The sequence below is a fragment of the Chelmon rostratus genome, chromosome 20 (assembly GCF_017976325.1).
Source record: "Chelmon rostratus isolate fCheRos1 chromosome 20, fCheRos1.pri, whole genome shotgun sequence".
Classification (NCBI taxonomy): Eukaryota; Metazoa; Chordata; class Actinopteri; order Chaetodontiformes; family Chaetodontidae; genus Chelmon; species Chelmon rostratus.
In genome coordinates this window covers 17,620,572-17,642,073 of record NC_055677.1, presented here as the reverse complement: position 1 = coordinate 17,642,073, position 21,502 = coordinate 17,620,572, and the positions used below count along the sequence as shown (strand labels likewise).

The following is a 21,502-nucleotide window of genomic DNA, read 5'->3' as shown; positions in this document are numbered from 1 at the left end:
ATTAAGCTATTTAGACATTATAACACAGAAACACTGATGAGTTAGTGGCAAGCCTGCATTAACGATTAAAAATCCCGAATGTTTTGTAATTGTACGGGACAATGCGGTATTGATGTGGATACTGATACATGAGGTGTGCTTTCCACCTGTTTTTTTTTTTTTCTAAATTAGAGGGCCCTGTTTATGAGTTGCCTAAAACCACATTGTTAGCTCCAAAACCCATCTGCAGGCTCTTTAAAAGCTTTACTGCTCCCAATATATCAGCTGTCTCTTGTGGAGATAATTTGCATATATAAAATAGCATCCCTCCATTGTTGGGAGTGGGCCAATCGGTTCTTTGATTCGCTGTTCTGTGTGATAATGAGAGCTGTTTGTTTGAAGAGAGAAGTGCAGAGGAGGAGTGTGGAGGAGAAGTGGAGAGGAGGAGACAGACGAGGAGAGACGAGAGGAGGAGGGAGGAGAGCAAACATGGAGAGGAGAGGAGAGGAGAGGAGAGGAGAGGAGAGAAAAAAGGACTGGAGATGATAGAAGGGGAGGCAAGGTGAGGAGACAAGGAGAAGAGAGGCGGTTGTCAGTTTCTCTGGTATTACAGTCCATCACTAATGGCACTGTAGATGTTTTTAACCGGTCAGTATTAATAGAGCTCTGTGTGCAGAGGCTGAGCGAGGCCTTATCACAGATACCTCTGTATCTCCAAGCACTCTGGTCACAACAAAAAATGCACTGGCCTTTCTCTCACAAAGAGTAGACAGGAAAGGGGAAAAAAGGGGGCAAGATGATCAGCAGCTGCAGCTTTCATGCAGCTGCTGCTAGGAAACCTGCTGTATCTAAGGCCCACTCATCATCACTGTGTATTTTATGACAGCACAGCCGTAAGAGGAAGAAAAGTTTTCATGCATAATATTTCATGAAGGAACAAACGCTATGTATATAAAAAGCATGTGTAGCCTGGCAGCCACCACAGCAATTAAGGGTACATCATGGTGCTGTGTAGAGTACAGCTAAACTGTGTGACCGTGCTGGATGCTGTACATGTCAACTCTCTGGTATCTTTCACTAAAACTTTTTTTTTCTTTCTCTTTTTTTTTTTTTTTTTTTTTTTGCTAAATAGAATTATTATTGTCAGTTCTCAAAATCAAAGCTGGAACTCAAATTGTGGCCTAAAATAATAGTCTCTCACATGCTGGGAAGGCCATAGGGCAGGGGTGTGGTCAGCATGAACTAATGAAGGTGGATTCCTGACCTGTAAAAGCTCACTTCTTCCATGTGGTTTAAGTGTTCAGCATGATTTACATTTCCACAGATTTTACTGGTTGCATCAATACATCGTGTCACACTTCCTGCTCTGCTGCTCTTGCTTTCTCTCAGAAACACCCTTACACAATTCAGCTACTGGATTGCAATGAAATTAGGTTCAAACATTTGTGTTTCTCACATGACGGATTGTGATCACTTTGATGAGTCTGTGACTTTTTATTAAGCATCATCATCACGTCTTTTTTTTCTTTTTTAACTAAACCCTTAACTTTAACTTTAAACATTATGACCAAATACCTGCATGCAAAACCAATGACATTCCCATCAGCCTCAGCTACTTTGCTGATGTTTTTAAAAGGAGGCTCAAGACTCACCTTTTTGGTTTGGCCTTTAACTGATCTCTTTTAAACTTTGAATTCTTCTATTATGCTATTTTTACTTCTTATATTTCTTATGACTTGTTCTTAGTTATGCACTTTATCAGTATTACATCTTAAAATCTTATTACTTTTATTTATTACTTACTATTTATTAGTTATTTATTTGTCTATTTTTCCTCTACATTTTTAACTTTCTTAAAGCTTCTAATTTTTGTGCATTATACCTGCTCTTATCTTTAATTTATTTGGTTATTTATCTATTTATTTATTTTTTCTTTAGTCTTTTAATTTCTAGCTTCAGTGTTTCCTCATGTGGGGGCCTCCACACTGGGGTGTATGCCCAGTCTGCCCACGGGGGCCGTTGCTTGGAGGCCGCCTGGGCCCGAGGGACTTGGGTGGCTCTGCATTAAGTGCGGAGTCTGCCCCTGTCCATCGGCGTCTGGGTGGTCTCTGTGGCGGCGCTCCCGGTGGCCGCAGGCTGTGGCGCTTCCCAGTGTGGATGGCTCCCATAGGTGTTTCCTCACATGGTTCCTCAGTGCCCTGCCATGTCTCAGCACTGTGTGTGTATGTGTGTGTGTATGTGTGTGTGTGTTTTGTGAGTGTTTGTGTGAGCGCATGTGTGTATATCTGGAAGTGGGATATTGTCTGTCATATTATGCTTTTATTCTCTCTGTTGTTGTATTCTTTTATCTTGTGAAGCACTTTGTGTTGCATTTTAAATGGATGAAAAGTGCTATATAAATAAAGTTTGATTTGATTTGATTTGATTTGATTTGTGTTTGGTGCTAATTAACATGCTAAATTAAGATGGCAAACACGCTTAGCATCAATTATGTTGTCATGATTGTAAGTATTTTAGCATGCTGACATTACAATTTCCTTAAAAGCACTGCATATGAGAATTTACATTACCTGCGTCTGCAACTGAGCATCGCACGTGTAGTACTGTACATGCAAGTGAAATACCGTAACATCAACCCAACAGCTGGAAATACTGTATGCCACTATGTCTCCCACCACACACTCTACGTCACACAACCCCTCTGTTCTACACAGACATACAGCACCACATATGGCTTTCTTGGGCGTGCATCTCACCAGGAAAGTGGCGATGGCAGTGCCGATGATGAAGCCCGCGATGACGTCAGACCAGTGGTTGCGGTATTCAGCCACACGATTCAGGCCGGTGAGAAAAGCCAGACACACGAGCCCAAGAGACAGCACTGGCTTGGCCAGGCGAGTGCCCTTTGCCTGCACCGTGCAGGTCACATACATCTGCAAGGGAAGAGACGTGCAAGCATTACATCATCTGAACTTTTGAATGTCTTATAAAATCACCAGTTCCATGGACTCAACTCACGATAGAGGACTGTAAATAAAGAGAATAAACTCTGCAGCTCCCCTCAACTCCACAGAGCTTTGTAGCCTTTTTCAGGGTCCAGATGGTTGGATTCACTCGCAGAAATGTCATTTAATAGCCACAGTTATGCTTTCATTAATATATAATCACCTGAAAATAGAAATAGTTCCTTTTTCATTATCTTAGAATGAGCTTTCATATCTACAGAGAGAATGGCTACCATTCCACAGATTCTGCCATGCTGCACTGGCATGTCTCTACAGTAGCCCAGAATGGACAAACCAAACACCTGCTCACTGAGGCGAGGGGTGCTCAGTTGGTTTAAATCTGCAGCCTCACCACTACATTCCACTAAATCCTAAAGACTGGACCTTTAAGATCACTTTTTTTGGTTTTCACTCCCTGTGAAAGCACTGTGCCACAGAGGTTGAAAGTTGTGTAGCAAAGGCCACACAATCATAGCACGAGTATAAAACATCTGTCACGATCTCTCAAAACAACCACAAGTTTTGCAGTTCATCACTTAAATAGACATGTGACTGGCAAAGCACATTAATGTTGCATACAGGGCAACACCCAAACCTTAACAAGACAAACATGTCCTTTATTTGCCCTTAATGGTAAACAACAGCAGCATAACACCTCGTGCCATACAAAACATCCATATGTTACGCTTCAAATGAGCGTTAGGCTACAAATGTCACTGAATTTTTACTAGCATTCGTATATTTACACAAACAAACAAACATGGGAGGCTGTGTAACAACTGGAAACTGGAATCCCAAAGGTTTCTTTGTTCTGTGACAGAATCCAACAGTCTGAAGTCATTGATCACAACTAGAGTCTGTGAGCAGACGTCACTTCATAAAAGGACTCTTTATTTATCATTTTATTTGATCTTTTCTCGGTCCTCATCGCACCAGCAACACACAAGAGCCGCCGTTCCTTATGAAAGTTAATCAGAGAAATTCTTTTTCCACTCAGTGTTTTATCACCCTTGTTTTCATTTGACAGTTATTCATTTGTTTCTTATCACAATCATTCTTTGTTTACCTTAAGATAACATGAGGTGACTCTCCTGATACCATGTTAAGCTAATTTGTGTCAGAAAAAGAAAGAGATGCTGAAACAAAATCACAAATTGGACATGAACTTATAAATGAAACCATGCCTTCAGTGGCTTCCATGTTTACCTCCATAGGACAGCATGTGGGATGTTGCGTGACATTATGGTTCTGTTGCACATGCAGGTCAGTTTAGAACTGTGACCAGTTCACACTGGAATCTGAAATTGGCCACAATTAAAAAATACAAGTGAACAGCCAAACAGAAAAAAATTAGAATGTATGAATTGAGCCCGTAGGCTTGCAGTGTGTATGCAGGCCTTATTTTTTTTTTTTTTGTCCTGCACTTGTGTGTCCTGCACAGCCCTGAGATGTTGTGTTTTCAGCTTGTTCTGCTGCCCCCATGTGGCCAAAAAATCTAATAATTCTTACATGTAAAGTTTGAACTTTAGAACCATTCATTTCTGTTTGCTAAAATAAAGTCATTACAGAACCACAAAATGAACTTCATCATTATATTCCAAACACAATAACAAGATTTTGCTTGTGTTTTCATTGTGTTTGACATATTTGTGTGGTTCTGTAAAGTTCCATGAATATGATGCATCCTGCAAATCATCATCATCATTCTGTTCGGTTGTAATTTTGCATATCAGAAGTTAAACTTTGTGTGTTAAAATTCATGTTGAAATAGTGAAGGTGAATAGTGCTTATTGGTTCGACAGCCAGAACGCGGGATGTTTCGCTCACAGAGGCTGCGTCTGTATGTAAACGACTGCGGGAAGTAAAAACTGCCATGTGATGTCAGGAAACGGGACTCAACTCATGCCGCATGACTCAGAGTTGTTTATGAGGATAAAAACTTTTTCGACACTCAAAAAAGTGCTTAAAATATACATTCTTTTAGTTTGACTCTTAAAACTATTCTGAAATTCTTCCTGTGCCCCTAATGTTTTATTAAAATCTCTGTGGTGAAATGCCGCTAGACAGCTGTGACTGTGTGTAAATATGAGCTGATACGTTAAGTCTCTCCTCAGGGCATCTTTCTACTCTCTCCCCTGTATTTAGAGAAGTGGCAGATCTGCCACTAGAACTACAGGATGAAAAAAAAAAAAGGGTGCAAAAAAATGAGGAGAACGAAGCAGATGGAGAGTTATAGACAAAAAAAGAGGAGAGGAGTGATAGAAAAGAAAGACAGAAAGCAGAGGAAGAGGATGATACCCAGAGGGAGAACGACATGACAAATAAGTGAGATGAGGCGAGAGAGGAGAGAAGGTGACAAACACAGAGTGAGGAGAGGAAAGAGGAGAGACAGGAGAGAAACTCTGTGTCCTAGAAATTTATACACACCATAATTCTACTTTGTTCAACAGCAAAAAACTTGTGCTCAGTGTTTAAAGGCCACCCGCTGAAAGTCACTCCAAACAAAGAGGGGGCAACAGCTAATTATAATTGTGGAAAACTTGTGGTGTTCTATTTTTGTAAGTAGAGCTTTTCTGCTATCACACATATTGAATTTGCTTAATATTTTTATGTGCACAATAAATCTAACTCAATTTTAAAGGTTCACAAGCCACCAAATGCAATATGGAAATCCCTACTGTTGCAGCCTGGGCCCCTGGGCTTGTGCCCAGTAGGCATGTTTCATAATCCACCCATGTGTGCACCCACCATCCATTTGACTACGCCTCTACTAATAAAAAGGACACGTAACAGGGACAGTCAGGTGGAGAGTTGGAGCCTCCAGCGTCATCCTCCTCTCTTCCTCTTCCTCTTCCCCTCTCCTCTCCTCCCCTAACCATATGGGCCTCAGATGAACTGCAGTAAATAATACATCATTATCATAGGACACTTCATGTCTTTTAACATCCTTATAATTAGGAAATACTTCACAGCATTCAGTGCATTTGGCCTTAAACTGTCCAGAAATGCTTTCCTACTTATAGTTTCATACTGGAGACCCATGATGTGTCGTCTCGTGCATATTTCTCAGATATGTTGTTGCATTAAAACTGCTCACGTTATTATGTCCACCTGTGCTTTTTCTACTATGATTAGTCAAAATCTTGTGAATGTTGCCACTATGTGAACAATGTACTGCACCCAGAGGCTAACAGGACATCCGCTTACATAGCTTTGTATCACCACCTTATTCCGCACTCTATTTGAATTGAAACTCAAATGTTTCGTTGCACTCAGGTTTGCTGTTTCTGTGAAAATTATTATTTTTATATGCTATTCTTGGGAGAAAAAAATGGCATTCGGGTATATTTTTTTATGGTTGAAAGGACAAATAAAACTTGAACTTGGCGCAGTCTGTCTGTGCCGCATCCTTACTCATTGTTTCGTCACACCCTCAACAACGGGAGCCATCAGGGTCCCAGACCTCTTCATAGGAAATGTGTTTGAAAGTTGAAATAGCTCTTTTTTCTTTCTGTCCTTTTTCAGCAGTACATTTAATTGTCACATCATATAACCAGGGAGTGTCAAACGCACTCATGTTCCGACCTTTTAAGACCTTTGACCAATTGTGTAACATTGTGGAGGATGGAGGAGAGGAGCCTCTGGTACTGTTAGCCAGAGCTGTGGTTCCTGTCTGGCTGCTGAAATGCCACAAAACAGCCTGTAGCCTTGTAGGTGGAACAGATGCACCATTGAATAATTACATACAACAAGTCATTTTTATATGAATAATTGGATTTTGTCAGACAGCTGTAGACCTATGAGTCAGCATGACTGGGCTCATTGTTCACCAGATACAAAGCACACTCAGACAGTCTATTTTTCAAACTTCAAAATCCTTCTAGTGAGAGGGCTTTTCAACACAAGTAGATAGTGTGTTTTAGCAGCAACCCTCCACACTGGAGCTGCTTCCTGTACAACAACCATGGATATGTGCATGTTACTACCCAATATGGCCTCATTTTAGTGGCATGATACTAAACTTGGAGAAGATGGGGGAAGGAGGCAGAGAGAGAGAGAGACAAATATAGACCAGAGGAACCATGCCTATGTTTGGCTCTAATCACTAATCCGTTGTGTGCAGGCAGCAGACAGCCTCTCAGGGCCTAATTGTGTTTTTCATTCAATCTTCTCCAAGGCCAGATCAAATGTTTCCTTTTCTCTCGCTGACATTCATTTATTCCTCATCTCTTTTGGTTATTCAGGACATAAATATTGTGTTTTTCCACTTGCATGGTGAAACGGCTACACACTAAAGTGGTTTGAGAGAGCATTCATCAATGTTCTGTACAGTTCCTCCTCCATTAACGGGTGAATGAAGGGGCACTGTTAACATTTTCATCAATTCTTTATTTGACGAGGGACAATTTATAATAAACATTAACCTCATATAAAACAAGGAGAGTTGTAATATACCAAGTTTTAGCAATTTGCCGTTTTCTGCCCATAGACCTTGGGCAGGAAGGTAGAACTTGAGGATTAGATATTTAGAGAGTACAAAATACTATACTTTTAATTCATCGGCACATCTTGCTGACGTGAAGCAGTTGCTGTCCATAATTCCTTTAGCAGTCCCTTGACACAATTTCTGCAAGGCCTTCGCTCTTTGTTCTTGTACTTCTCTTGTCTGTCTCTGCTGTTTAATACCAATGTACTTTCTCATATGGGCCCTGTTTCAGGCGGAGGGCAGATCACAGTGAAGTGCACCCTGTCCAGTGCATCGGCGCCATAAATTCATGATTCATTGAAGTGATATCGGTCACAGTAAGAATTTGCATCATAATTATCTACACAATAACAATCTGCAGTTAAATACTACCATAGTACCATAAATAGAATAAAAGTAGAATTATTATTATATCATAATAATATATCATTATTTGCTTCTGAAGTTATTCTTAAAATTCAGTTCAGTTACAGTTTGACTGTTTTACATGCAAGAAAAATGCTGACAATTTGGGAACATTTTGCTTGTGGGAACACGCCGATAAAACTTAACCTGAATAAACTCCATAACAATATTTGTCCATCACAGCTACACGTTTAAGAGTAACGTAATTAAAAATGCATTTTTGCCACTGTCACTAAACTGCCCAGTATATGTAGCGCCTGCCTCACTGCAACTGACGTCATAGAATTCTTCACTGAAACTGATTAAATCAGAAAAAAAATCATCCACTGCAAATACATCTGAACACGTTTCTTCTTGCAAACTTGACCACTTTGAGATAATCAATCAATCAGTCAGACACACACACATTCGCCGCACACCAGTCTGATCCGATGTTATAAATACTGACTCAACAAAAGCAGGAAATGAGGAAACACTATCATTACTTTTCGTGAATCTGCAATACAGAAACACCAGAGGTAGGATAAAAAAGTAAAAATTCGAAATAGCCAAATAGAATCACAGATAATATAAAATCATAAAAAGTATTACATGAATAATAAAATAAAATCACAGTTAATAATCCAGTGGTGTAAGGTGGGGTATTAAAAAGAAAATAAAGATATGAATAATAAGAGAATAAAACAACAAAACAACTAGAAGGAGATGTGATGAAGTAAAACCAAACATAAAAAAAAGTTATGAAGAGGGACCCAATGAAGATAATACAAATAGAATAAAAAGGACAAGTAGTAAAACAGGCTAAAACAAATGAATAAAGGAAAGGGAAGTAGATAACAAAAAAAGGTTATCTAAACGAGAAGAAAAATTAAAGAGGTAGGTCTTACGTTTGCTTTTAAAAATAGCAACACTTTCATTGGTTGACGCTCCTAGCTGCCCTCAGGTCTTCAGGGAAGCTCTTCCAGAGACAAGGACCAGAGTAGTAACATGATGCCTCAACATGTCTATAAAAAATACTTATAATTAAAAGGTCACTACCAGAAGACCTGGGGGTTCTAGAAGGTTGGTAGGATAAACGCAAATCTGCTTAATAGGTAGGACTAAGACCATTAAGAGCTTCACAAACCAATAGCCAACCAATCTCCCCTGATACAGTACAATCTCTAAACCGATGCTCTCCTCCAAGCCTATTAATTGTTTACTTGATCCCACTGATTTATTACAGACCTTTTCCCAATTCCCAGCCCACTATTGCTACAGGTAGTGAACAACTCTCCCTTTAGTAGAATTGTGCCAACATCTTTTAAAACAGGCACCATCAGACCTGTCCATGAGAAACATAAGCCCAATCAGTAGCTACGGACTAATGACAAATTTGCCATTCTTTTCAAAACTCCTTGAAAATGCAGTAGCTCAGCAGCTCATAGATCACCTGCCATCCAACAATCTGCATGGACCTCATCGATCCGGCTTCAGAAAAAAAAAAAAAAAAAAAAAAAAAAAAAAAAACACTTTCACAAAAGTGGCAAATGATTTACCACTTGTTTCAGACTCTGGCTCAGGTTCAGTCTTGGTGCTCCTCGACCTCACCGCAACTTTCGATACATTTGATCAGCACGTTCTATTACATCGGCAAGACATTTTCTCTCTGACATTGCTCTCTCCTGGTTTAGATTATGCTGATCTGGCAGATCTCACTTCATTTTACACAACAACTGTTCATCAGACTGAAGGAAGGTCAGTTAAGGTACACCACAGGGATCTCTGCTCGGCCCTTTTCTTTTCTCTGTTTGCATTTTTGCCCCTTCGTACATAATTTGATAGTTACAAACTTGGTTCCCATTTCTATGCAGATAATACTGAGCTTTACATTTCCATAAGCCTGATGCCTGCCAACAGCTGGTGAATCTGGAAGAATATCAGAATTATACAATTTCTGTCTAAGGGACGGGTCTTATTTCCTTCATTTAAATGCTGAAAAACTGAAATGCTTGTTCTTGATGCAAAGCAGGTTAGAAGTAAATTTTGCCATGTCACTCTGAACATTATTTCCACTGATAAAACATTGCCAAAGCTAAAAAAATTGTCATATTAATAGTAATCATATTACCCCTGTTTGTATTTGATTACACTGGCTCCCTGCGCATGCCACATTATGAAATATACTATCACCACAAGTCACTACCTGTTAGGGCTCTTCTACCTAAAAATCTCTCTACTATTTCGAAAATAAATAAAACATCAGCAGGTGGTAGGCTCTTCTCATAACAAGCCCCTCTTTTTTAGAATCGTCTTCCTACCCAAGTTCGAGAGGTTAACTCAGCTGACTCATTCAAAAATAAACTCAAAACACATCTTTTTGCACTAGCCTTCAACCTCACTCAGTCTCCTCTAAATACTGAAGTACTGCTATTCAACTTATATTCTGTTTAGGAGCACATGGTGTCATCTTAGATTAATTAGATTTTTGTATGTGTGCATTTCTAATCTTGCTTATTGCTGTTTTTTGTACAGCTCTTTGAGACATGCTTTGTGATACTGGGCTGTAATAAACTTGCACTTGACTTGACTTGACTTCAGCAGTTATTACAACTACTGGCATTATTGTTGCTTTTACTGTTATTCTTGTCATTTCAATGTAAAAAAAGGTCATACTAGCTTTAGTTCAGCAAGTGCTGAAGTCGTCAACAGCGTCAGCATTCATTTTTTCCAGTGAGTGAGTTGAATAAGAGCGCTGCACTTTGTTGCTTTAAATTTCTGTTTTAGTGTGTGTGCACATAATGTGAGTCGACATTTGTCAGTCTGTAGGTGATTCGGTCAGCAGCGGTTGCTCTACATGTGTGGATATGCTGCACACTACAGGTTTTGTCTTCTTTTATTCTTGATTGGTTTTCATTAATCCATTAATTAAAGCAGGATGCAGTGCTTTATATTTGTGTTTGGTCATGTGGTCAGTGTACATCTATGGCCTGCACCCAGTTTTGAAAGGAGCCACTGCCCCTCAACATAACGTGCCTGTTCTGCAGTCATGATTCTACTACTTTGACAACTGGTATTAGGTTGGATCGGTTGTACTGTGGTACGAGTGTGTGTGTGTGTATAAGCCTGTCCTTCACTGGGTCAAGGGGATTTCTCCCTGTGAGTCATTGTGGCTTGTATGTGCTGTCATATACTATCAATTTTATACTTAGATGCTCAGAAATACCAGCTAGTTGACCTTTGCAAAACACACACACATGCTCACACACACGCACGCACACACAAACACACACACACACACACACACACACACACACACACACCACATAAACGTTTAGTATGTTTTAGTGTTTCTCAGTTGGACCTCATTTGACCTGAAACGACGTAGGTCAACTTGATTTGTCTTAACAGCCTTTGCAAGCATTTCATAGCTGGGTGCATGCTCTAATCTATACATCCCATTTAGTGTCAGACATTAGCAGCTGTTGGCATGCTCAATATATCAGAGCCTTGTCAGCTAAATGGAGAGTGTGACATGAAAAATTCAACCTGGAGGGACCAGGATGAGCTGCTCATCTTCTCTGCGCTGTTTCAGCCATCAATCTCTCTGTCTGACCAAGTTCAAATGCTGTGAGGTGGTATTACTGAGGGAGTGCTGGTCAGACAGTGCTGTGGAGCGACTGATCGTAGGGTTGGTTCAATGTGTAAAGTGCTTTGGATGAAAGTGCTACGTAAATGTAGCCATTTTTAAAATGCATTTTTCCTGATAACATATAATTGGATTTTGGTACACCACTGCACTACTATATATTTAATGGTGCAGTAGTCTACCAGGCAGTGATGGAGCTGGTGAGGGTGAAATCAATGACAGCAGTGTAGAGTGTTGAGCTCCAAATAGTTCTGACGGTACCAGGTCACCAGATGGTAAATCTGACTGTACCAGGTCACCTGTGGGCAGGTGGGAGATCATCTCCACCAGAGATGAGCCCATTGAAGGTGGTGTCATCTGCAGACTTAAGGAGCTTGATGGACTGATGACTGGAGTTGCAGCTGTTAGTATATGGGGAGAAAAACAGAGGGGAAAGAACACAGCCTTGGGGGGATCCAGTGCTGATGGTCCAGGAGTCATGCTTCCCCAGATGCCCTCTGCTGTGATCCACCTGCAGGTGAGGCACACTTAGCTCGGAGAGCTTGTCCCGTAGCAGGGCCAAGGTGATGGTATTAATAGCAGAGCTGATCCTACCACAGGTTCATGAGGAGTCCAAGTGCAGGGGGATGAAGTGGAGGGTCATGTTTACTGCATCATCTACAAACCTATTGCCCCTGTAGGCAAACGGCAGCAGGTTCAGGAGGGGGTCAGTGAGCCGAAGGTGCTCACGTAGCTTTATTCCACAGAGGGAAGGGCAATGGATCCGTGGTCATTCAAGGGAAACTTTGCAGATTTTCAACCAGCTTTGTCTCATTACACTGTGGGTAGCATATGCACATGAACAATGTTCAACTTCCCTCCATGTTTTGTGTACCCAGAGCTCCTTTCGTGTCATCCACTGGACTTTTGCTGCTACTGGGCTGTTGTCCTAACTACAGATACAGATATTACAGCTTTTTTGTACGCCCACCTCCACAGATACAAAGACTATAGAACTGGAACCAGGAGGAGCCTCTCTCATCTCTCTCTCTCTCTCAGATGAGAGAATGCATCTCACAACATGAAAATTGATAAAATATGAATCAATATTTTGTTTTATTTTAGTGTACTGTTTAGCGGTGAAAAGGTCTGTCACCAGGCCGCCATTACTTGAAAGCAGGGGAGCAAAAACCAAGGCCAACGGCCAACTCGTAGCATGTCACCCTACAGCGGGAACATTGCTGGCCAGCAGTGCATTCTGGTTGTTGTGGGTTTTCTAATTTTGGAGCAAAAGGGAAAACCACAGCCCTCTTTGTTTCTTTCCTCTGGTTATGTAGCACAAATTAAAGAAAATAGTTGCCTCTTTGTACTGCATAGACAGCCCAGTGTTATTACAAAAGACCATCTTTCCAGTGGTGAAATACCCATACCATATACAAGTCCTGAGGTCCTTGCTTTTGGGGGGATCTGTGGGATGGTATGATGGTGGAAGTCTTGACTGGTACATGTCACGTCTCCTGTGAGGTGTTAAAGATGCCTGTGAACACTGCAGACAGCTGATCAGCACAATACTTCAAGTTGAACAGAGAGACAGAGTTTGGCCTGGCTGCTATGTCAGGGCTTAGAAAGCCTGTGAAAGTCCCTCTGGAGTGGGGGGCTTTATGTTTGTAGTTAGTTACCTGTCTGAGCCTCTTCCAGGTGTGACCAGAATCACTGACGGAGAACTGATGTGGGGGTTTCTCGGAATACAGTTGTTTACCTTCACTCACTGCCTTTCTAAACCTGTGTCTAAAACCAGCTGCATTTGCTTGTATCACGCGAAGGGAAAATGTGACAAATCTGCCAAGCAGAAACGTGTCCAAGAGCGCGGAAACACACTCCCCAATGACTGTATTTATACTATCTCTGCCATCCATTTTCAAAATCACCCTCTCCTCTCACTCGTCACTAGCCTCTCTCAAAATCACCAGTGAAGCAAAATGTGTGAGCGACGTGCACAAATCCTTCAGGTACTACATTCAGGTGCTGAATTTATCCGCCCTTTTGTTTTTTGTTCGCAGCATTTCACTTTCAACCAGGTGTCTGATTCTGACCACAACCAAGAGGTGACTTTAGGATTCACTGTTTGGAGCCTTGTCTAAACGGAAAATTTCCCTCATTTTAAAATCCTAATGTTGAAAAGTATGCTCAGATTTGTTTTTATGGACAAATAAAAAGATGTTTTTCAAAAAACAAGTGGATGAAATGCACCTAGTGAGTCTGAAGTAAAACAACTTTGTTAGTCACAACTATTACTGACAATTAGTCACAACATTATTTTACCCACATGTTAATTTTAGAGTCGAGGCAAATACGCTAGATACAGCTACATGCAAGAGGTTTTTAACAATTCAATAGCTAGTTCAGGTAGCAAAAGTAAATCATTTATATTTCAAAATATATGCATCTCCTTGGTAATGGTCCACTGCATCACAAAATGTGTGTCTGTGTAACTATAGCAAGTATGATTGGTCAAATGAATCAGAACAGAGATCTGCAACTCAGTTTGCAGTGGACAGTTTGGTTCATAGTGTTTCCCCCGTCTTTGTCACTTTTTATGTTAAGTACTTTGTGCATGTGATCTGTTTGTTGTAAAGCACTTTGACCTGACTTATTATTATTATCATTCACTCCTAAATCAGTAGTTTAGATAATTGGTTTAAACTGGATTTTCAGTGGTTTAAACCTGTGACTTTTCATGCTTCTGAATGACACTAGTGAATAAGATGTTTTCATAACCAATGGGAATGAGCCACACAGATAAAATTAATAAAATTAAAAGGTTGTTAAGAAAGTGCCACTGCCATGCAAGGACACTTTTTGGTACAAATGAGTCATACTTGCTTTTGGTTGCAGTGTAAAATGACACAACCTTACAGTGGCTATTCAGGCCAAAACATTACAATAAGTAATTCTAAGTCTCCACATTACTGTTCATTACCATTTGAATGGGGTAATTACAGCCTCATTTTGACAAATCCTCTGGTTCAGCGGATGCCGGGTGGCTGTGTTTGGCCCTGCCACTGCTGTAATGACCGAGACAATGAGAGTTTGAAGAGGAGTAATCATTATCTCCTCCGAGCTGCAGGGTCTGTGCCCTTGTGCTATCCTTTTTAAGTGTGTGTGTGTGCAAACTGCATGTATGTCCTAAATGCCGATCCATGCACACACATACACACACACACACACACAATGGCCTTTGCTAAATGACCTAGATAACAGACGCAATCTGCTCCCCCCATCATACAGGGAGTCACTGATGGTCCAAAGCCGTGCATCCATCGCTCATGGGCACTCAGGCAGACGCTGGCTCTCTGACACAGAAAATCAAAGCAATCAAAAAATCTGCCAGAATCAGAGTCTTTCTGGAAATGTTTGAATTGTGTGTCGTGCTTTAAGGATAAATCCACATTAATGTGCCGCTGCACTGCTCTCTGTGGGTTAAAACCTCCAAGCATGTTGGACTGCTAACCAGGGTGATGGATCAGCTTGATGTAAATGCTACAAAAGATGACTTCTTTTTGCTTTTATTCTTGTGAGAACATTCACACTCGACCTGTACAAAAAGAAAATACTGCAACAACACTGCAAAAATGGAATTTAGTTTGTCAGTCAGACAAAGTGTCTGGTCATTTATGTCAGATGGATAAACAGTTGGACTGCCAGAGAAAGCCCTGAACGCTGATGATTTATTTCTATTTTATCATGTTTCCTCTGTTACCAGCTTTATTTAAATGTATTTTATGTCTGTTTCCTTTTCTTTGTTTGTTTGTTGAAATGCTATGAACATCCCTGTATTATATAAAGGAAAACATGAAAAGGACATATAAATTCAGGATAAATGCATCACTTACACATTATGCTTCACTTGTAATTTGAGAGAGTTGGTAAGAGAGGGTGATTATGAAAATAGATTGGAAGGCACATTATGATATCGCCGCGCTGGTGTTGTTCCTACAACATCATAATTAGGTTGCTCCAGGACCATCATTACAACTGACCAAACACACTGTTTTGATGTCAAAGCTTTGCAACTCTAGAAAAAAGACATGTGCACGGGAGAATTTGCCTTTATAACACGAGGTTAACAATGTGCCAGAAGGTGCCAGTGCCAGTCAAAGTGCAGCAGTGCCAAAATACAATCTAACAGAGCTCCTTTCATAATAATGGACTCCAAAGGGGCATCCTCAAAAGGCTCAGTCATGCAAGGATGGGGCAAGGCTCGTATAAAGGATATCACTACATGGGCATCGAAACATTTCAGAAAAATGTTGTCAGCAAACACACTTTGTTTGCAAATGATTGCATTCTGTTTTTTGTTTTTTTTTTACTTTTTAAACAAGGTTTTTGGAATCAGGATTGTAATATTTCCTAAATATTTCCAACAGCAGTTTCTGGCTGTTGGCTTGATGGGACTTGTTGCTTGCAGATTCTGCATCTCTACTGTGGCTGAAGTACCTGGTCTTCCAGTGCCTGAATACCTGCCTCTCACAGGCTTGTGCATGACTGGCCAAATACTAACCCGAATACTTGCACAAAGGCCTGGATGGTTCTCTAACCATATATTATCATATTAACAATTTGACCATTGGTTTTCCATAATTTATAGGAGAAAAAAAAGATTTCAGCATTGAAATGTAAAAATAAAAAGGTGGGATTTTACAGGCTGGACTATTTCTTGCCAACCAGCAGCCCGTCACTGTGTTTTCCTTGAGTGTCTGCTGCTTGATTGGCAACCTCGCTGTTATAACATGACACAACATTAGGTGTGGTCAGTGTTGGGTAGTAGCCGTAGTGTCGCTATTTTTCGCAAGCAATTCTGAAGCTCAGGCGCAGTGAAGCTTTCTGCTGCAGTCTGAAAGAAAACTGCTGATGATCAGTAAATGATGCCACCACAATACACAGACATGTATATAGAGCCAACAGAACCACTTCCACATGATGATGAACGATATCATGCACCAATCCCTGGGCTCAAGCTTACAAGCTTATCTTACTTGATAGAAATTTGGCAGAGGGTGTGGAGAGGAACTGCCCCGAGAGAGTGAGGATTTTAATTCCTTTGCAACACAGGCACGCACACGTATGCTCACAAACATAGATGAACCTGCACACACTCTTGTTTTTGTTGCCATATTGGCTTTGGAGCAGAGAGCACAGCTTATTGTCTAATTAGCAACTGATCTTAACATGTTTTGCCTGCCTGTCTGTTTGACTGACAGAATTTTTGATACTAAGATAGCATTGACTTGGAATGAAGATGATTCAATGAAAAACAACAAAAAAAAATCATCACTACTACTTTTGCCATATTGCTGTTGCTTAGCTAGCTACATATCTCTAGGGGTAGCTACAGTGCATTAAAGCTTAAACTAATGTGGAATAAGTGGTAGCTCACATCGCTACACTTGCAATTCTGCTTACCCTTAATAAAGCTATGTGAATGTACTGCTTACTTCTGTGAGCAGCAGCAGAGCTTCAGTAAATATAAATGTTGGGAAATTCAAACTGTAAAAAAGTTGAACTAAAACACACACCACCATGAATAAGAGCATTCTTCATTTAACCTGCAGTATATACAATGAGAGCAGTAAGTGGGGGAGCAGAGTAACTTACAGCCAGGTAGAGTGCAGCATACACGCTGAGTGCAGCCTCCTTGGATGGGAAGGTCTTGCGAGCACGCAGGATGTCGTCCTGGTTTCCTGTGCAGGCCTCCTGGTGGCTGATGTAGCGCAGGGCCTGCTGGCAGCCCAGTGCGGTGTAGTTTGGCTTACAGACCGTCAGGAAGTACGGTGCCAGGTTCCCTGTCACTACCTGGCCTGCGTTGACAAAGATGTCAACAGTGAAGAGGCCAAAGGTGTAGACTCCTGCAGAGAAAAACAAAAGATGTTAAGCTGGAGCAACCACAGAGGGGTGGAGCTACCACTGGCAGCAACGTTGACTTGTCTTGGCTATCGATATCATGAACTTCATCACAGTTTAGCATGGAAAAGTTTCAGTTCACCACTCTGTTCCACCAGCCTCCACACAAACTAATACCACATAAGCCTGAATATAGGAAGATATTAATTACTTTTGAGAAAAATGGGTGCTGCTTTCTATTCCAGGACTAGATCGCCACTCGCCTCGCCTTAAAATCGGTGCTGGCAGTAAGGTAAGAGAGACTGGTGCGAAACAGCTGGACACATTCATGAGAGTGGCAGACATTGTCTCTGTCTTTGCTGATGCCGCCCACCTTGGCGACACACCTGCTGTCATGTTTACGCTGAGAACACTGGAGGAGAGTTCAGCAGCCACTCGCTGTCTAACATGTCTTGTAGAGACTGCATGTGTATGCATCCCAGTGCATCTACATGTAGTCAAAAAGAGCAGGTAGAATATTCACACCACACCCAGATCAGTGGCACCATCATTGTGGCATTATTGACCATTACCATCAGTTTACACCTATGATATTTTGTTTAATTTAGTCTTGTTTTGCAAGATTAGATTATGGTAATTAACAATAATGCAGAAACTGACATGCGATAAACATCTGAGTCAGTATATCCAATGTCTGTAGTTCTACTGTCTCTCCTCTCCCTAATCTCCCAAAAAAGACACCTGGTATTGAAAGACTAGAAGAGTGACTACTAATACAGCAAGGATGGGACATAAATCATTCATCCGACTTGTATTTTTAGTGTGATTCCCTCTAAGATCAGACGAAGCCTGCTCATCCCACAACAGAGACCTGCTGCTCCTCACACAGTGTGACGCTGCATAAAACAGCCCCGCTGTCTACAGGGACCGGGAACACAATCCCCCGCTGCTCGCCAAGTCCAATCACACGCACACAGTGTCAACAGTCGCCCAGGTGCCACTGTCCATTCATGCTCTCCTACTCTCATACGCTCTTAACCCAACCAGCCAGGCTTTACGTCTCAATGATTGAGGGGCTTTAACAGAAATAATTGCTTCCCTCCTACGAGAGCCTGGCCCTCTGTCACACTAAATTACCAAACAGGCGCTTAGTCAGACAACTCTCTCTCTCACACACACACACACACACTGAGAGAGGTGTTCACTGCACCACAAACAGGCACACACACACTTCTAAGATGCATTATTTGCTGGGGCAACAATGGCAGCTTCTCCAATCACTGTCAAGTGTGTGTGCCGCTGCAAACTAATTCAAATTTAGCGGGATGACAACCATGAAAACGGGCGAGGCGTCGCGGCTGTTGACCAAGGCACATCTTTCTTCTTCTCTCGCAAGTTCTTGTTTTAAATGTCGCTGTCTAACTCATCGCCTTTCCTTTTTCACCACCAACCGCACAGAGCGGCCATGTGAGGCTCCAGATGCTGACAGGTCCATTTCTTAACAAGCATCAAATAGGTTTTGTCAAGCGCTGTGTGACTCACTCGCTGAGCGCTCGCCACACAGCGCATCGGCCCGACTCTGTCCCACTTTCCCCCCACACGAACGCGGAAACGCGGGTGCGCTGTGTTTTATGGACGACTTACGCTCGCTCGCTAACCCCCCTCCTTCGTCTTCTCTTTGGGAACACAGTGAGGGACAACCAAAATTGCTTATTAGGGCATAAATCTAATTCAGTTTGCATGCTTCAAACAATGCCATGATCTGCTGCAGAGCCACTGTGTTGCCATGCATGTGTGTGTGCTCTAGAGTCTGTATGCCTATTGGGTGCATGTGGTCATCCTGTGTTTCCATCCTGTGTGTGTGTGTGTGTGTGTGTGTGTGTGTGTGTGTGTGTGTTGGAGGGTGAGCCGGGTTGAAGCAATGCACCTATTCTTTGATCTGGCGCCAGCGTCCCCACAATGCTGCAGTGTGATGCACAACCCCGTCCGTCTCAAAGTTATCACACTCTCCCAGACTCCCTGTGAGCCTACAAACACTTTGACACAGACAAGTCACAGCGAGAGGCCTCAGAACACCGAGCTGGAGGTGAAGATGACGATGTCACAGTCACAGAAACAGTGTTAAAGCGTGCAGTCATATATCAGGGATGTGTGTTCACCAGAGAACAATTGAATTTAAAATTGTTTCCCTTTGAGCATTCAAGGAAAATCAGTAACTACAAGAAGGCAGTGAAGCCATTTAATGGTATTTTCATCCAGGCAGTTAGAAACAATCAGATGAGCTGCTTTACAAGTTTATTTTCAGTCTGGATACGGGCTGAATACCAGCATGGTACCATGAGATCATGGTACATTTGCTGGGAATTCTCGCCAAAGCTCTCTCCCTTTTCCCAGGAGGAAAACCAGCAGGAAATTTAGTATTTTTAGCAGGTCTGTGTGTCTTTGTTCACCAGTGTGTTGGCGTCCAACTCTCACTGACGTTTGTATCTGCCTGTATTTTATCTTGCCAGACCAAAATACAGTCCAAAGTGTGAGAGTCAGTGTCATGACGGGCAAGGACATTTGGAAACTCTGCAGTGTGACTATGTTGATGACACGAAGGAGATTGCATCTCATTCATATCAGCATCAGACATCCGGAGGCCTGCTCTGTAAGAAGCTTGTTTGAGCGGTAATTACAGTGGCATTCCCTGACGCCTTCAACTCTTCTCTCAAATCAGAGAGGTAGTCATTTTGCAGATATGTGTATCTGACTATAGATGCAACCAGTTGAAATGTTACTTAATTAAGAGCTACTGAATTAAGTAAAAATCCTTTTTCAATCTACCTGTCTACTGAATTCAAGAAAATCAACTGGCTGGCTACAGTTCTATAGATAAAGCCATCCATCAGTGACAACAGCGGCATCCTGCCTACACCTCAGGCCAAATTTAGAAACCCTGCATGCACGAAAAGTGTAGTTGCACCACTTTCCAGGTTTCTGCATTTATAAAAATCCCTGTGTACTGTTCACACATGGTATACTAATCAGACTCTTATGACTCTGAGCATAAAAGGAAAATAAAAGTGTGAATTTGAGTGTCATTTAATTGAGAGATTTCTTTTCACTACACTTACGCAGGATGTAATCTATAGTTTAAAAATAGATACTGTAATTAGACATTGGTGTGTGTGGTTAACAACCTTTTTTTGGCAAGCTCTAATTTTGTTCTATCTTAAGTGAATATACCTGTCACCATATATAGACGTGTTATGATTATTATCCTACTAGGGACTAAGAATAACCTTCACTTTCAGGTGTGACCAGCTAACAGGGGGATAAAACGCCACTGTGCGGCTCACACACTCGCTGGGCAGTAAGACACTTCTTGGCCTCACACTTGAAATCAGACCCCTTTTTTGAGTCTCCTCCAGGGTCCGTGGTTTGGACCGAACACCCTTTACTGCTTCGGTTACGTTCTGTCATTCAGCTTGTTTCATTATGTTTGTGATGCCAGAGCTTAGGCTTCCAGATAGTATGCTTTTTCTTCAGTCAGTCTGATCAACCAGTATTTCAAGCTTACAGTCGGGAAAAGTTTGCTTCTTTTTCTTCAGCTGTCTCTCAGATGTCATTTCTGTGCTCCAAGCTAAACTAAATACTGGCCCTTCACATGCAAACCAGGCAACTGGGGGTGTGCTCGAAGCCATTCATGGTAAATTCTGGAAATGGTCGGAAGGCTTCAGGATGATGTTGGAATAGACGTACGTGGGGTTTTAGAAATCCGATTTTTTTTTTCTTTGTCAAAATAAACAAAACCAAAGAAGAAAATGTGTGATGTTTGTCAGGTCATCTGCTGATTCAGACCAAAGCAAAACAGCTACAGTATACTGCTGGTCTGAAAAGGCCCCAAGGGTGATGTCACGGCTAACCTGCTTGGTTTAGCTCAAACAATCTCTGGCATGTTCGTCCATTTGGTTCACTCTATTTAGGCTGGTTTGAAAGCTGCTCACCAAACAACCAGGCTGAGGTCGCCTGATTACTCCTACTGTTAATCCATCTGCTGGAGATGGAATGGGGACTATCAAGGAACCAATATAAGCAATCTACACTGTGAAAGATGTGCATCAGCATGCGAGTGTG

General features: G+C 41.6%; 1 protein-coding gene across 1 annotated transcript in view; it reads right to left on the bottom strand.

The window, feature by feature from the left end:
• LOC121624089 (phospholipid phosphatase-related protein type 5-like) overlaps window positions 1-21,502 on the bottom strand; it is an 81,458-nt gene that overhangs the window by 13,237 nt on the left and 46,719 nt on the right. The window contains exons 3-4 of the mRNA XM_041961699.1: window positions 17,138-17,388; window positions 2,736-2,912 (exon numbers count right to left, since the gene is read on the bottom strand). Coding sequence (XP_041817633.1) covers window positions 2,736-2,912; window positions 17,138-17,388 — 428 coding nt within the window. The remainder of the gene's footprint in view (window positions 1-2,735; window positions 2,913-17,137; window positions 17,389-21,502) is intronic.